At 42.1% G+C, this 16,933-nt stretch overlaps 1 protein-coding gene and 1 non-coding gene across 2 annotated transcripts; both read right to left on the bottom strand.

Moving 5' to 3' along the window:
* Positions 1 to 2,887: 2,887 nt before the first annotated feature.
* On the bottom strand, positions 2,888 to 2,970 carry trnal-cag (transfer RNA leucine (anticodon CAG)). The gene has a single exon. It is a non-coding gene; the product is annotated as a tRNA-Leu (tRNA).
* A 7,849-nt stretch (positions 2,971 to 10,819) lies between these two features.
* On the bottom strand, positions 10,820 to 13,980 carry sox7 (SRY-box transcription factor 7). Its single transcript, XM_086264274.1, has 2 exons — positions 13,508 to 13,980; positions 10,820 to 12,542 (listed from the first exon to the last, which is right to left on the bottom strand). Exons 1-2 carry the CDS (start codon positions 13,737 to 13,739, stop codon positions 11,551 to 11,553), a joined length of 1,224 nt encoding a protein of 407 aa, XP_086120400.1. The 5' UTR covers positions 13,740 to 13,980; the 3' UTR covers positions 10,820 to 11,550.
* Between the last annotated feature and the right edge of the window lie 2,953 nt (positions 13,981 to 16,933).

Raw genomic sequence — 16,933 nt, 5'->3', positions numbered from 1 at the left:
ATCCTTCAAGCTTGCACGTGTGCAGTGATGCTCAGGCTTAGCACTCCCCCCCTCCTGGCTGCAGTTAAAATGTCAGGCCTAATTAGTGTGCAACCTGCTGTGCACCAGGACTCCTGCTATATTAAGTCACAGTCTTAATGAAGCATACGTAGAGGAAGGTGAAGCACCGATACATGGCTCCAGTTAAAGGGTGAGGCTTAGACGTTTAAATCAAAGGTTGCCTATAAGATGGGATAAACACTCTCACTTAAAAGGTACATCAGTGGTCACACATGGTCACACTGTCAAGAAACTGGATTCATTTTGGATTCACTGATTCTTCTGGCTTATAGAGTGGAAAAGCCAACAATCCATACAGCAACCACAAATGCTGGCAACTTAAATACTACTAGATTTAGAATGGTGTTTCTAAGGCAAACCAACCAACCAGTTTGCATGTCTATACTATCTTAACTTAAAAACACAAATGGAAAATCTTTCCACATGCTAATATAAAAGCTGCCCAACAACCTCTGCCTTCAACCTGTGAAAGTACTGGAAGACGCCCTAAATCGCCCTAAATCCCTGTTTAAGTCACCTGACCTGACCTTGCACATTAACCCTACGAGCTCTCTCCAGGTGTAAATGTTAAGATAAGCAAAATATTCATTTGCCTAAGTCCTAAGTCCTAAGTCCTAAGGGTATAAAACAATAATGATGATGGATTTGCTTTTACATGAAATGTTTAATATGTAGTTCATTGTATTTACATGTGCTGTATTGTGCAGTGAAACACTGAAGTGGTGTATAAGCGTGCTTATATGTTTGTGTCACTGTGTTGGGATACATGTGCAGCAAATGTCCTCACATAACATTTCTATTTGGAGCAAAAAGGGGGGAAAAGTCACTATTTTTAGAGCAGTCAGCCTGTTAGGAATGAATCCTATTAGTGACAGCTAAAAGTACTCAAACACCTTCTTCTTTTTGCATGATTAAACCAAGCTGTGGCCCTATCTTTTTATTTGCTAAGCTATTTAGCCTTTTAGGATAAACTGAATATCTACTACTTTGTCTTAAGGGTACAAGACCTGCTCCTTTATTAACCATAAATTGTTGAGCCAAATGACCATATGCTACAAATCAATCAGTGGTTCTAATAGCTTTTGGATTCATGAAAGAAAAAGTTAAAGCCAATGATAACCCTCCTTTGTGTGCTATTACATTTATAGCAATATACACACTTTGATATCTGGAATTACAAACTTACAAGAAAAAGTAAGTCAGCAAAAATCTCACAAAGGAATAGACAATCTATTTAAATATTAATTGAATTTTAAGAGGAGGAATCCTTCAGTAAGATTCATAGAAAGCCATACCTGTTCCTATACCGAGTTACTTCTAAAACAACCCCATTGTGGCATTAATGTGCGATTGCACAGCCTGTTGAGTAACAATTTTAAAAACCCTCGGTCCACGAAGGGCCTTCCCTTAAACCCTGGATCCTCATCTTAAACCCAGGATTTAAAATTTGTACCAAAGGTTGTGTGAAAACTCACTTCACTATTAAATATGCTGTATTACCGCATATGAACCCAGATACAAGCATAAATAACAGGTTTAGCACGTTGAGCCTGCCTTCTATTGAATGTTGGATTCCATACACAGGAAATGTAATCCCCACTACTTTCCTAATCTAAACTTTGACTGTTTTTTAAAAAAAAAATACATCAGAATCAGAATCAGAATGGGGTTTATTGCCAGATGTTGAGGTTTACAACATTAGGAAATTGCTGCGGTGCTTCAGTGCAAACATAGTGTCATAAATAGCACTTAAATAGACATGAAAAAAAATAAAATAAAAGTAAGAATAAGAATTAAAAGTGCTATGTAGAAAGATATGTGCATGGGATATACATGAGATATATACATGAGAATAAGAATTATGAGTGCTACGTAGAAAGATATATACATGAGTGCAGGTGGTGATCAGTGCCAAACATGGAATGATGCAGTGACACAGCGTAGGGTCATGTGTTAGTGGCGGGGACAGTCATATGGTTATTGTTCATGTGTCCAACAGCAGAGGGGAAGAAACTGTTCTTATGGCGAGAGGTTCTGGTGTGAATGGACCGGAGCCTCCTGCCTGAGGGGAGCAGGTCAAACAGACTGTGTCCAGGGTGAGAAGGGTCAGCTGAGATCCGGGCTGCACGCCGCAGTGTCCTGGAGGTGTACAGGTCCTGCAGAGATGGGAGTCTGCAGCCAATCACCTTCTCAGCAGAGCGCACAACACGCTGCAGTCTCTGTTTGTCCCTGATAGTGGCTCCAGCGTACCACACGGTGATGGAGGAGGTGAGGATGGACTCGATGATTGCAGTGTAGAACTGCATCATCGTCCGTGTTGGCAGGTTGAATTTCTTCAGCTGCCTCAGGAAGTACATCCTCTGCTGGGCTTTCTTGATGACGGAGGTGATGGTGGGCTCCCACTTCAGGTCCTGGGTGAATGTGGTACCCAGGAAGCGGAATGAGTCCACAGAGGTGATGGGGGTGTCAGTCAGGATGATGGGGGGGAGTGGGGCTGTGTGCTTCCTGAAGTCCACAATAATCTCCACTGTCTTCTGGGCATTCAGCACCAGGTTGTTGTGGCTGCACCAGGACACCAGACGTTCAACCTCCCTCCTGTAGGCAGACTCATCCCCGTCCGAGATGAGCCCCCATAACACTGTTTTGAGAATAGTTACAAATATGGTTGTTCAGCTTTTCTAATTTAAAGCTATACTGTGATGAAAAACCATGTTACACTGTGCTAAAAGGTTAGTGTGAAAAACTCAGACCACAGAGACTGGGAGGAGAAAATACCCTACCTTGTTTTTAACATTGTAGGGCACGAAGTTTGCGAAAAAAGGAATGATGTCAGAAGTGGGATTCGAACCCACGCCTCCAGGGGAGACTGCGACCTGAACGCAGCGCCTTAGACCGCTCGGCCATCCTGACAACTACGTGCTGTACACTCGCAGTCTCATATGAATCATAAAAGCATACTGCCTAATGCCACAACTTTCAGTTATAAATGTTTGAATGTTAACACAAAACGCGTAATATGAATCTAACAATGGCGGGAGCGTTGATGATTTACCTCTCTTGCTTTATAAGATGATTAGGGCAGACGCAGCCACAGGAAACTGACGTCTCCTCTAAAATAACGCTGTTCTTGTGTAAGCAAACCTAAACACAAACCCGTTGTTCTCCCGAACAAGGGAATATAATCTACCATAAACGAATATAAACTGCAGCATAACCCACAGGATAGACATAAACACACGTAGCCGGGGCTTCGTAGTGCTGGGATGAGCAAATGGCTTAAGCCTGCAGTACCTCACATGTCCGCTAGAGGCTGACGCCGACAAAACTACACTTCGATTGGACGCCTAAACGTCTCTGTAAATTAGCAGGTAGGTCGTTTTTTATTTGGATTTCCTCAATGGGAAGGACAGAAGCTAAGCAGATAGAAGGTTGCTATTTGTTTCAAAAGAAGGGCAATTTATTTTTCACAAGGGGGAGTGTGCTGTGGTCCAACTCGCTGCAATGCAAACAATTAGCATTAAAACTGAAGAGCCACTAAATTGGTAGAGGGGAAAAATGAACTGAGTTTTGTATTCGCTGGCTGTGTTGGATGAATATAATGCAATGACATGACAGTAGCTGGGCAGAAAAGGTAACCGTTATTAATAGCCGCCTCATCCATTTAGCTGTTACTCACCGTAATTTGTGCACTCTCGTTATTTTTGTCTGCAAAACTATGGTCCAACTAATTTGTAAATTAATTTATTTAAGATTGCCATGGGCTACAATTATTTAGTCCTTTTTATCAAAGCTCCTAACCCTTTGGGAATTCTGCCCCTTCTGAGTGTAAATGGTGTGATATTAAAGTGTGTGCAATGTGCATGAAAGAGCTGTGATTCTGCAAAAACTAGATATAAATATTTGCAAACGTTTGTTGCTTTTCTGTGTTGTTAAGGAACTGAGAAACATTTTAAGTGTCCAAGGAGCCTGCTGCCAGTTTGCATGCCAAGCTCGGTAACAGAGTTACTTCTGCATTGGAAAAAACAAAACAAAAAACTGAACTATAGTGTAAGTTACTGTAAGACTATTAGCCTTAATGGTTTGTGACTTCCAGTCCAGCCTTTGTGTGGGCACTTGTAGCTCATAGTGGGTACGTGACTCTAGCTGCTTAATTTGCTTATCAGAGCTTTCAGCTATCACTGCTCTTTAAGTATTCTGCCATCTGTAATAAACATAGACCCATCCAGCTCATATCCTGTTTTGAACCTGTCAACATGGTACTTTAGCTCAAGTGTCTGAACTCCTGGGACAACTGTGTGACTCATTTCCATGTGTGTCATTTTTGATGTTGAGTCTTTAAGGAAACAGGGCCGAGCATCCAGCAGGAAGGGATTCCTTCAAGCTCAGACATCAACAACATCCCGAATATTAAAGCCATAGAGTAAAGTCAGAGGAATGGGAGCGAGGATGGAAATTATGCCAGACTTACCCTCTGCCAAGGTCAGTCACAAGCAGTCTTACCCAGAAATTTTGAGCGTAAACAGCACACATCAAGGCACGGGAAATGCTGTGTGTCAGAAATGACGTACTTCATCTCTGAATAAGCAGCGATACAGCGATGCTTGTTGTTCCTGTGTACAGGAACTTGCATCATTGATCAGCCACGCGAGACAAAGCTTTCCAGGCCTTGGGCGAAGGAGACTTTAAATATGATTCCAGAGATGTAGATTTGGCACATTTTATGATTTCGATGATAGTAAAGAATATTATAGATGCAACTGACCAGTTTTGGGGGGTTTTTTTGCTACTGAAAATTTTAATCCATTTAATCCAGAATCATCAAGTCCATAGGTTGTGCTGCAGGGTTGCAAACTATTTCTCTTGAATGCAAAATGTATGTGCTTGATAGAGCTTTAGACACATGAAATACACAAGTTTCTTGATTAATTTTAAAGAGTAAGAACTCTTTTTTGTGGTAGTGCATTGACAGTGATTTATACTGTTGAGTACTTATATCCTAATCCAGTGTGGGAATCTGGGAAGTCTGATGGCGATAGTGGAACTTCTTTATAGGATTATCCTGGTAGTTTTAAACATGGCTTTTATTTTTAATATTTTGTGGTGTCTTCCTTTTGTTGGAAAATAAGCCCAGACTTAACAGAATAATTACAAGACCCTCACCAGATACCATATTTTACTTCTTTTTTTTTTTTACTATATTTTCTTTTTTTGCACACATTCATCATTAAAACAGCGCAAAATGCCTTTAAATTTTTTGATTGTTACATTGTAACCACTGCTATAATGTAACTGCATGCATCTTATGAATGATAAGTGCTGAAACATCAAACCTTAATGGCTGTCCTCGTGTCTCACTAGCTGTCATCAGACAGCCTGCTGGTTTGCTTTGTCTAGCCTCTCCAGTAGCTGTTAAAAGGGGCTCTCTCACACTGCTGAACTTATAACATCACTCATCTAAATCATTACTGCGTCTGCTTTTCAGGATGCATGCTGAGTAAACTCTGTTAGCGCAAGAGAACACAACCAAAGCTACAAATGGAGTATGTGGGCCTCCTAAAATGGAAAAGATGGGGCATGATTTAAGCTCAAAGGCATGCTGCCCTTTCACTTAAAAAGAGCTATGTTCCTATGTTTGGACAGCCCTTTATATTATTGTATATATATTTTTTTTTTACATAACTGTGTATAAAGGGAAAACAGAACCATAAAAATATATGCAACCAATTTCTAGGGTTTCCAAATTAGAAATTAGCCATTTACCTGGATATCACGAGTATCAATTAAGAATAGCTGTCAAAAAATTAAGCATTGCAATCCATATTGTAACTAGCACAATGAAAACATGGATCAGCACAGGTAACGTCGCCCCGTTTATTCCCACACACGGTTTCAGTTCACACACACAACAGATAAGTACCGTATGTTCTATCTCTTAAATGGAACAACCACATTGCAATTAGGAAGCACAATAGGAACATCCTCCTCCACATTTAGGTGAAGAGTTATACCACCCCAGGGAAAATCTGCAGCAGTCAAAAACAAGCCAGATAGCGCTGCAGCATACGTGCTATAGACCAGTGCAAGCCATGCTAGTAGAGAGAGAGGCACCAATGCAGGCCAGGCTGCAAAAATAGGACACGCTCTGCATTTTTGCAAACCTCATGTTAGGAAAAAAAAAAATCCATCTGTAGTAGTATACATAAGTTTTCATACCTTTTTATTTCTCTGTGCTGTTTCTGCTTTGAGATATTAAATAAACATTTTGAAAGCGCTCATAAAAGTTTACTGAAATGCACAGAGGAGAAAAAAACGATTTTTCAGTCCCTTTTTTGTACATTCTGCAGTAGCGCGCAAGCTTTACCGCCTGTGCTGATTTGGTAATCAGGCCGTGCTTATGGGTAAATGGAAATCTAGCCTTCTCCTTCCCCGGGTTGGCAGCCATGTGCTGGCCTCCCTCTGTGCTTTTGCTGGTCGTCTGTATCTGCTTAGAACAGGTGCCGGATCCCGTTCAGCTGCAGCATTCACAGCACAGGTACGGGTGGGAGGCCCTTGGCTGCTCGTTCAGTCCCCCAAGTTTTCCAGGGGTCCCCATCTGTGTCCCCGCACATCCTCTGCCACATGGCACCTGTCCCTCGACGAGTCTGGTCCATTCTTCGTCCGGCGACGTACACGCCTGCCTGCCACCCCACACTCTGCCTGTTGTTGAGCCACAATGAGATGAAGAATAGCTGCACCCATAATCCCTTGCTGTGAGATGTGTGTGTGTGTTTGTTTGTGTGTGTGTGTGTGTGTTTTCCCTTCTTTTTCCTCCTTTGGCCAGATCCGGGGCCAAGTACAAATTGTAAACAGGTTATAATGCTGCTGTAACACACTCCAACTGGAAATGCACTCCAACAACATTTAGCGTTTGCTGATGTAAATGTGTCTTTATCCGTCACATAGAGTAGTTTAATTTGGTGGAAAGTTCAGTGCATTTACCGCTGACGATGACGACGACGTTGTAATGGGTTTGCTGTTTTGTGTGCTCGCAAAGCTTTGCGGGAAAATTCCATCAGAATTGCTCGGAACAATAAGTTTGCTCCATTGAGCAGCAAAAGCGAAATCTATTTTAAGGAGAGGTCACTTGTGATCACACAGCATTCAGCAGGAGCAGCTAGATAATTCAAATGCACTATATTTTTGCACTATATTTTTACACAGGACGTAGGTTTAAACAGCGTCTTAGTCTCCATGGTATGCCTTAGTCACGTAAAACAAATCAGCCACATCCTCTTGGCCTATAGTTAATGCTAACAACGTCATATAGCGCAAATGTTCATCATCCAAATATGACGATACTGGACGCTCCCTCTCTAGCTACACAATAGACTTTAGTCCAACCAGACAGACAGCCTCCTCAGTTCCTCCAGAGGACACAATATCCAAAGTGATCACTGATCACCTCGGTCCCAGCAGATGGATAATACTTTACACAGCTGCGAAAGCTCTGGGCTCCGTCCACCCACACCAAGCTTTTCTCTGTTACCTTGACAGTTAGTGTTGCATTGGACCAGTGAGTTGTTTGTTTGCCTAGGGAAGTGACATGACGGCAGAGGAGGAAATAGGAAACATAACAGACTACCTGACAGACTCATTCCATGGGCTTGACCTGAGACTGGAGCTGAGCCAGCCAGCAATCAGAGAGAAAAAACAAGAGGAGCCTTTTTTGTTTGTTCAGTCTGTATCCTTAAAATCATTGAAATTGTAAATTTGTGATCCTGCACATGTGTCAAAAATAAAATTAACCAAATTAAAGGTATTATTAAACTCAGCCGGGGTGGAGAAATCAGCTGTAAGAGAAAAAACTTAACTGCGCATGTGTGCATTAAATCTAAAATTTACATGGTTCACCACCGCTGGTTGACACGTCATTTTGTCTTTCCGTTCTTGATGATTTATTGCAGTTGGGAAAACAGCAATGGCCGTCTTTGGATTTCAGCAGATGGCTCTGACTAAAGGTTTAGAGTGCTGATGAGTCAACTTCGAGCAAGGACAAAAATTGAAGATGACAAACTGAGTGTTTCCCGTAACTTCCCAGAGCCTTAAAATCGCAGAATCCACAAATCTCAGCAAACAATCCAAATTATGTAGCTCCTGTGGGCATTTCACAGGAGTGACGCTGGCATGCCAATCACTTCATTATCAATGCAAAATTCAAACCAATTGGTGTGCAATAGTTTGGCAGTGGAGATGAGTTTGAGATTAAAAAAAATTGCTATTTATTACCTGGCTGCATGCGTTAGTCAAAAACAGCATGGCTTGGAATGTAATTTTAGCACGGTTATTTGCATATGTGTGGAGTTTGAACTTGTTGGTTTAAACCACTTTCATAAATGGAAGCTATGTATCTCTCAATTTATGAAAATTCAAATAAGCTGAACCTATAAATTAGGGGTGTCAAACATAAGGCCTGGGGCCCAGAATTGGCCCACCGAAGACACCAAACTGGTCCACTGGACAGTTCTGGAAATTTTGAAGGAGGGAATATATTTTAGACTTTATCTGTGTCTGCTTTGATACCTCTTTTATTTCCACTCGTCCTACTCCAAAGTGAAAGTAACAGATAATCAATTAAATGATGGGGAGTTCATGTTTTTTTCACCATTTACTATAGAAATGTATTATTTATGCAGTGGGTTCACAAGGAAAAAAACCCCCAAAAAGGGCACATTCTGTCAAATAAAAAACAGTTTTTGTTTTATAACTGCTGGAGAGTAATTTTACACATGTATTTCTTACAAGTTAAGCCCAAAGCAGCACTTCTTTATCATGTGGAAAAAGACAGATGTTTTTCTTGAAATTGTTGTTCTTTTTCTTGAATTAAAATACCTCAATGATTAAACGTTTAGTTAAACTTCTCTGCACTGACAGAAACAGGAGTTTTACTGCTCTGGCTCACTTAAGATCAAAGTTGACTGTACATGACCTACAATGTAAAATGAGTTTGACATTCCTGTTTTAAATGATAACAGCTAAATAAACTATTGAGAAAAAAATATTAATTAGAAAAATGTATTGTATAATAATAAAAAGCCAGGACTGTGTCTGTAATTTAGGAAAACTACTTCATGTATATTTATGTGTGTATATTATTAGGCCCTTTAGCTGTTGCTGAAATCTACTACCACTGAAAAAAAACAGCCTCCTTCATTCTGAACAAACTTCTGCTTTGTTCTGTAATTTATGTCAGATGATACTCGGTTGATGCTTGCATTTTTGTCCTTGTCACGGCGTCCTACCCTGAGGTGGTGGATTTGATTGTTGAGACATTGCTGGTCATCTTTACCAAGGGAGTCTGCACTAGCACCCTGAGCTGACCTTGACACTTGTGAGGCTGATGCCCCATCAGCGATTCCCTTCTCACCTTAAATGCCTGGGGCACCACCCGTCCGACAATCAGAATATGGTTGCGTGCATATTGACCCTCCACAGAGTTTTAAACCCTGCAGCTACAGAGGGTAATGATGTAACCTCAGAGAAATGAACACCAATACCAGCTGGCTGCAAAGACGAGTATATGATGAATGTTGTCATTCTGGCGCGTTTTATCACATCTGCCATGAGCTGTGTCAGAAAATACACAATTGTGGTTGACTGTGGGTAACTATAGGGGTCAGAGTTAGTGTGTGTGCTCACTACAACTGTTGTTTCAGGATAACAAGCCTGCTTTAAGCTCATTATTGTGTATGTTTGTGTGATGTGTCTTTATATTTGTGGTCAAGGTACAATAGGCCAGGTTGACAGAGACTTTCCCCGAAAAATAGTGGATAAGTAAAGACGGGTAAGTAAGATGCTAATCAACACGGCACCGTTTCCTCCCGCTGCTGAACAGCGGGTTCCCTTCCCTCACTCTGACTCTTTAATGCAGGGCCCAGCCAGGCCCAAACATCCTGACGGAGAGAGGCTTTTCCCTTATCAGTCAGGAAACACCGCTCCTCCGCCACATCCTCTTTACAAGAAGCACGACTCAACCATTCCCAAAAAATGCAGGAAGACCAGCCAGACTCCAGGATTTGTCAAAAGCCCCCTGAATTCCTTTTATCGAAAAAAGAAAAATTCAAGAGAACAGAGAGGTTGAGAAGGGGAGGAATGGAGAGTTTGGAGGTGGGGGGGAGGTAAAACAGTAATTTTTTTAACTTATTTTTTCCACAGATTACGAAAGGTCTGCATCAGCAAGATATAACGTGGGGTGAGGGGGTGGGTGTAGAAGGGGGGGGGGTCCAGCGTGCCGAAGAATGGCACCCAGAATAAGACTATAGGAAAACAAAGGATGGTTGAGATGGAGGCGGGCGCCGACGAATGTGCCTGTTTTACACTAATCCTCTGAACCGGGATGAAATGAAAGCGAGAGGAGACGGATGGAGAAAGATGATGTAGGGTGGAAAAAGCCAGCAGGGGAGTGGGTGTGTAGAATGGGCCTCTCACAGCTAGACAGAGCCTGAAATAGAAGAATACACGGTGTGACACTCAATTCAAAGATGGATGTGATCTTTCTCCCCCCGCCTCCCCGATTTGTTCATGGAGACTAGCAGGACTCCTGCTATCCTCAGTTTTTATTTTATTTAGAAATCTAAATGTATTTATTAGGACTTAACTAGCACTGCCTGAACTTACCTTCCCCAGGTCAGATATGAATCTCCTGTTTATAAGAGATGCTCAAAATTGTGCCTTTTAAAAATCTGCAGGCTCATTATCCAAGCAGCAAATGCCTTAATATAAAAATTGACCTTTATTTTTAAATTATTGTCTTTCACAAACCTAAATCAGCATACAGTTACAGTTAGCATTATTATTTTTCATTGTAGAGGTCGATTATATATTATTAAGTACTTGAGAAGAAGTATAAACGCCTTTCTGTCATCATCATATACATCACTTTGTTAAATTGCATAAGAAATGTCCAAACTAAAACCTCATTCAATTACAACTACTGAGGTAAGACTCCCAAACTAATGAGAGCAGGAACATGATACAAACATTCGAATGGAAAGCGCTGATAAGAGCATTACAGTTAGCATTTATGCAAAACATCAAAGGACTTAAATTAGCTTCTAAATAGCATCTGTACATGACTCGCTGGCAACAGTAACTGGTGACATTTACAAGTGGACAAACAAGTCTTTTGTCTTTCTTTTTTTTCCGACTGTTTTACTGGTTTAGAGATTTCATGACAACTGGAGGTGGCATACTGTAAGTGTTTTGTGTCTGCATCCCTGAGGTGTCCATCTCCTTCTCTTCACAGTCCTCCAATTGCTCTTTGTTCTTTCCCTGGCTCCAGACAATCATATTGCTCTGTAATCAGTTCAGTTTTTAATCATGGTTGGATTCATTTGCCCTTAGATGCTAAGGGTTTCCCTTTTATCAGCACCCAAGTGCAACATCGTCCTAAATTTCTTCAACCTTTGTAGTGTCTTTGATCAGTCACGCATTCAATAGGAGTTGTGACCACGCTTACGAGATGCCATAGTTGTTGTAGTAGGCCGCCGTCGCGTCTGCTAGCACGGAAATGAGGCTGGTTTCTGTGGAGCTGCTGGGACACGTAGTGGCAGAAGTGGTGGCGGCAGATGCCACCTGGATGTGTCCTGTAACGGTCATGCCGCTGCCCTGCTCCGGGTGGAAGCCGCTCGCGGTAGAGTTCAGGTACTGGTCAAACTCATTGCGGTCCACTTCACCGAGAAGCTCAGCTTGGCTCAGCTGGTCTAGAGTCTCCAGGTGACCTTGTGTCTCTGGTGGGGGGGACAGCTGACCCAGGTGGCCCTGGTGGACCCCGTGGTGAATCTGGGGGAAAGGTGGGGAGCTGTAAAAAGACAGGGGTGGGCCAGGGATCAGTCCACTGCCACCACCAGTTTGGGACATGTGAGAGATGTGACCTAAGTGTGAGCCCCCACAGTGAATCTGGGCGTGAGTGTAATCAGAGTGGTAAGGGGGCGGGCTGCCCATGTGTGTCTGATTCTGGTGGTGCTCGTCTGGACAGGAGACTGAGGAAGAACAGGAAACAGAGGAGCTACTAGATGTTGAGTAATAAGAGGGGGGTATTTGCTCGTGGTCCACCGCATCTAACGGGGACATCTCAGGAGGGGTGGGCAGGCCGTAAGGGTAGGTGTCGAAGCTGCTGTTGGAGCCAGCCGGGTCTCTGAAGCTTCTGACGCTGGGCAGAGCAGGGCTGGAGCTGGAAAAGCTGGTGACGGCTCCATTAGGGCTGCCCTCGTCTTTGTCGAGGGGGTGGCAGAAGGCTCGTTGATCTGGCAGGGTGCTGTGGTCAGGAGCCAGCCCGCTCAGGAGGAACCCGGGGTCGACTCGCTTGCAGATGCGTTTCAGCTGTTTCTTCCGGCGAGGCCGGTACTTGTAGTTGGGGTAGTCCTGCATGTGCTGCACCCGAAGCCTCTCTGCTTCCTCAACATAGGGCCTCTTCTGAGGGGGAGTGAGGGCCTTCCATGACTTGCCTGAATGCAGAGGAAGAAGAAAAAAAATCTCAATCTGAATATGGTTCAACAAGTTATAAAATGCAATATATATGCACTAGTTTAGCAGTCTTTATTATTATAAAATAAATCAGCATCTTTTAACTTACAAACAATTTATAAATAACTGCAAAAAAATTATTTTTAAGTTACAGAATCACATTTCTTTTAATTCACAAGCAAAATATCCAGTTCTGAAAATAAGGCAATTAGAAACGTTGGCAGGCTACGGAAAAATTAAACCTCATTGTTTAGAAATCGCAGTCTAAATTAACGTCTCAGGTTTGTGATCATAAACAAGAAATAAAATCAGTGTTTAATTTCACCGCAACTTTCTGCGTCTTTTGTAGCTCTGAATTACATTTAAGAAACTTACCAACACGCATTAAATGTCCGCTTTCAAGCCGAACGTCAGTTTTTAAAGATAAATACAAAAATAGACACATGTGGGCCTCACAGATTATTTCCGATTTCCGCAAGTGCCAGATTTAAAGTTTAACCTTTACCAATAATCTAAGAAGCTGTTAAGAAGCAGAATAAAACGCTAATTTTTCTCCGCTTCTGTCTTCTGCCTCTTAACGAATTTACTGCAAACTAAACTAAACTAAATACACGCGGATTCTGGCGATGCGCTTTTGAAGGCAGCTCTAACTGCGGCGCAGTTTCATTTACTTTAAGAAAGACAATGGGCAATTTATTCCAATTAAATTTTAAAAAAGTTTTAACACGTTTTTTTTTTATGTCATTTTAAATAAAGCAGCTCATTTGGCACTGCCGGATACGTGTATTAAAACGTGTTTTACTACAACCGAGGCCTAAGAGAGGAAAAGTAAGTAGAAGTGAAGTGTGTAATAAGTAGCTTAAAAATAATAATTATAATGATGATGATGATGATGACAATAATAATAATAACAAAACTCGTAACTTTAAATAACTTTTTTCCTCACCCAACATTTTGCTGAGCTCGGCATTGTGCAGGTCAGGATTTTGAATCGCCAGCCGTTTGCGCTCATCTTTGGCCCAAACCATGAACGCGTTCATGGGTCGTCTGATCCGCGGCTCCGGCGCCTTTTCCCCGGCATTCCTGTGAGGACCATGCCCGTCGGCTCCGTCTCCGTCTCCCGGAGGACACTCGAAGGACTCCGGCCACGACGAGTACGCGCTGATGAGAGCAGCCATCTGCGCGCTCTCCTCTGCAAACTTGCGATGCGCGTCTCTCAGAGAAGTTGTGTTCTCACTGTCGGCTAATTAAGCGACCGAGAAACTACACAGACATGCTTAAGTGATGATAATAATAATGAGAATAATAGTACAATTAAAACTCCACGGCTGCTTGACTCACTCACTGGATCGCTACGGATTTGGGAGAAAGCACAGATGTGCTCAGGCAGCGGCTCCTCTTCTGAGTTATGGTTCAGTCTTTCCTGGTGGATGGGAGGAAGCGCTTTATATTTGACTAGCAGGTTCCAAGAAAAAAACCCGCAGGACTCTCGGCTCCTCCTTGATTGTAAGTTGCGCCCTGTGGAAGGGAAGAGAGAGAGAGAGAGCAACATTTCAACACTACCAACTCTTTAAACTCGCCTCTCTACAAAACAGCACTTTCATCCTCTGACAGATATCCCATTTAAGAGATAGGTCAACTCATAAAAGTAATTCATGATTCTTTCGAGCTATTGATCACCGTTTGATCATCATCAGCTGGATTTTCACACAGGAAAATAAATACTTTGCAAACCTCATTGTTGTTTCCTGTTACAGGTTCATTAATGCTCACGTGTAATGATGAAAAAGAGGGTTTTGCAATTTTAGAGTTTTTACGAGTTGACAAGGAAACCTTCATAGAAAACACACCTAACCTGCTTTTGCAGTCTACGCAAGGCTTTACTCACCAGACTAAACTGGTTAACCGGTGTTTCCAGATTTCCACTGGACTCCAAGAGCAAGCAGCGTGACAAGTAAAACGAACACATACCTTTTAAAACTGAGGGAGGACGAAAACAAAACAATTTTATTTAAATTACTGTACCTTGAAAAGTAATTTGGTCATGTTTTTGTAGTCCTTAATAGTTTTGAGTGATTTTTTCACAATTAATCTTCTCATGCTCCCACAAAGAATCGTGATGAGTCTTTTTCTGAAGTTGGGGCTGTAGATTAATTTCTGGAACCTGTAAAGAGACCACGTCACACACACACACACACTACAAACAAATCAGTTTCCTCCTGTGGCAAGAAGCGGCTGCATATCAAATCCTGGAGTTCCTGTTGACAGGATACTCTTGGGCTGCAGCCATGGAGCAGCTCCCACTCTCTCACAAACACACTTGTCAAGTCCGGACGCTGATCACAGGTCAGATAGCGTCTTGATCTATATCACGCATGCAGACTACACACTGGAGGAACACTTCTTTTTTCCTTGCAGGTTGAGTTCACAGGCATCAATGTTAAGTTGCAATATGCATCTTTCGGTTGGGTGGCTGTGTCTGCTCCTTACACATCAAACTGAAGTGTCAGCTTTGTGTGAAACTTGCAGTGCACAGGAACAGGATACGGCACCTGAAGCCACAGATTGTGTGTGGAGCAGGCACATCGGTGATATATAGCGCCACACTTCCTCTTGCCTGTCTGACAGGGGTCACACATTGATGTGTAGTCAAAGTGCCAGTGAAAGTCAGCATGGAAGGAAAGTGAACGTGCGAGATCAAGAGCTAAACATCACATTTGCAATTTGGAATTAAAACACATGAGCGCTCAAAGTTGAGGGATACTGAAATGACTAATAGCTCCTGGTATTAACCGCTGTGTGGGTGAGAGCTGTATCAGCCTGCTGTTCACCCTCTAGAAGACATGTGGCTACTGAATACCTGGCGGGGTCTGCCTCCATACCAGACGACTGCATGTTTTTAAATCGAGCCTATATCCAAACCTATTTATTAATAGACTATTGTGTTATTATAAAAGTAAAAGCTTTGTCACCTGTCATGCATGGCCTACTGCTACACGTCCCAAGATCATCCTTTTACTTTCAAAATAAGTGAGGAAACGGAGGTAAGTGGACAATTGCATGGCATATTCTGTTAATGTTAAATAGTTTGTTTTTAATGAACACCTCCGTGCCCTTGCTGAAATTTAGGAGGAATAAAAATCTACATTTCTAAAACCATTTACTCTTTGATAGTTTTATTTTGTATCTATCCACAAACTCATTGTGGTTTCTGTGTGTGGTAACTAACTGAATTGCATAATCCACAGCTATTGATTGCAGAGGAAAAGATACCCGGGACGTCTTTTCGTCACAGGATGACCAATCACCATCTTCACTTTCAGAAGTTTCCGTAAAACCTAAAATAGAGACGAGGAATACTACAGTGTTTTCATGTGCAAGACTGGACGTCTTAGTTTCCCTTTTCCTCCTTTGACTCATACCAGACGACTGCTGAACAAGACAGACTAGTTGTTAAGCTGTCATATTCGGAAGATTTCATAACATTGTGCGTCACATTTGAAGTGGAAAAGGTGAATCTTCCAGAAACCACCTGTGTTTGAATATACGTGTGTGAATTTCTTTTTACTTTTTGAAATCTCTACAACCAAGCAGATTTTTTACCTCATCTTTTTCTTAATGTTTTTTTTTAAGTGCTCTTACAGTGTGCCGTGCAAAAATCTTGACCCATCTGGCGTTTTAATCCCACATTGCTTCAATGATGTTGAGCCCTGGGGAGGCCAATCCATGAATGATAGAGTTCCACTGTGTGTTTTCTATCCAGTTATGCTTTTACTGCATTGGCAGTGGGTTTGCGATCATTGTCGTGCTGAAAAAAATGAAGCTGTTGCCTCTAATACAGTGGTGTCCAAACCAGGCCTCAAGGGCCAGTGTCCTGCAGGTTTGAGACATGTCCTTGATCCATTACAGCTGATTTAAATGGCTAAATTACCTCCTCAACATTTCTTGAAGTTCTCCAGAAGCCTGGTAATTAACTAATCATTTGATTCAGGTGTGCAGAACTAGGGTGAGCTCTAAAACCTGCAGGACACCAGCCCTCGAAGCCTGGAGCCGGCCAAGCCTGCTCTAATAGGTTTTACACTCACTCTCTCCTGACCTCCTCCATAGATTAGTTTATTTTGATGACCAAAATTTTCTAATTTGGATTCATCATTCCCTAAGTTGCAGTTGATCTTCAGTCCAGTTCTTGGGTTTACTTCAGCCGCTTCCAGTAAAACCATTTCAACTTCAGTGTGGATCAAATGAAGGGCCAGATGCATCTTTCAGGTCTTTACTGTTTATCTGTTGTTCCTTCTTTTCTTTTTTTTTTTAAAGACTTCTTGTCCAGTTTTCTCACATGTTGAAGGACAGACTGCACACCATGCTCAGATAT

This window comes from Aulonocara sp. 'chitande type north' Nkhata Bay, linkage group LG15, assembly GCF_057382095.1.
Source record: "Aulonocara sp. 'chitande type north' Nkhata Bay isolate Kocher_YH1m ecotype deep benthic linkage group LG15, A_spYH_male_GT1.1, whole genome shotgun sequence".
In the NCBI taxonomy this organism is placed as follows: domain Eukaryota; kingdom Metazoa; phylum Chordata; class Actinopteri; order Cichliformes; family Cichlidae; genus Aulonocara; species Aulonocara sp. 'chitande type north' Nkhata Bay.
Note: the sequence above shows the minus strand (reverse complement) of the source record. Positions and strands in the feature narration are given on the sequence as shown.

Coding starts and splice junctions, on each gene's coding strand:
- sox7 (XM_086264274.1), bottom strand. CDS start 13,739: ATGGCTGCTCTCATCAGCGCGTACTCGTCGTGGCCGGAGTCCTTCGAG. Junction 12,543..13,507: donor CGAGCTCAGCAAAATGTTGG/GTGAGGAAAAAA, acceptor CTCTGCATTCAG/GCAAGTCATGGAAGGCCCTC.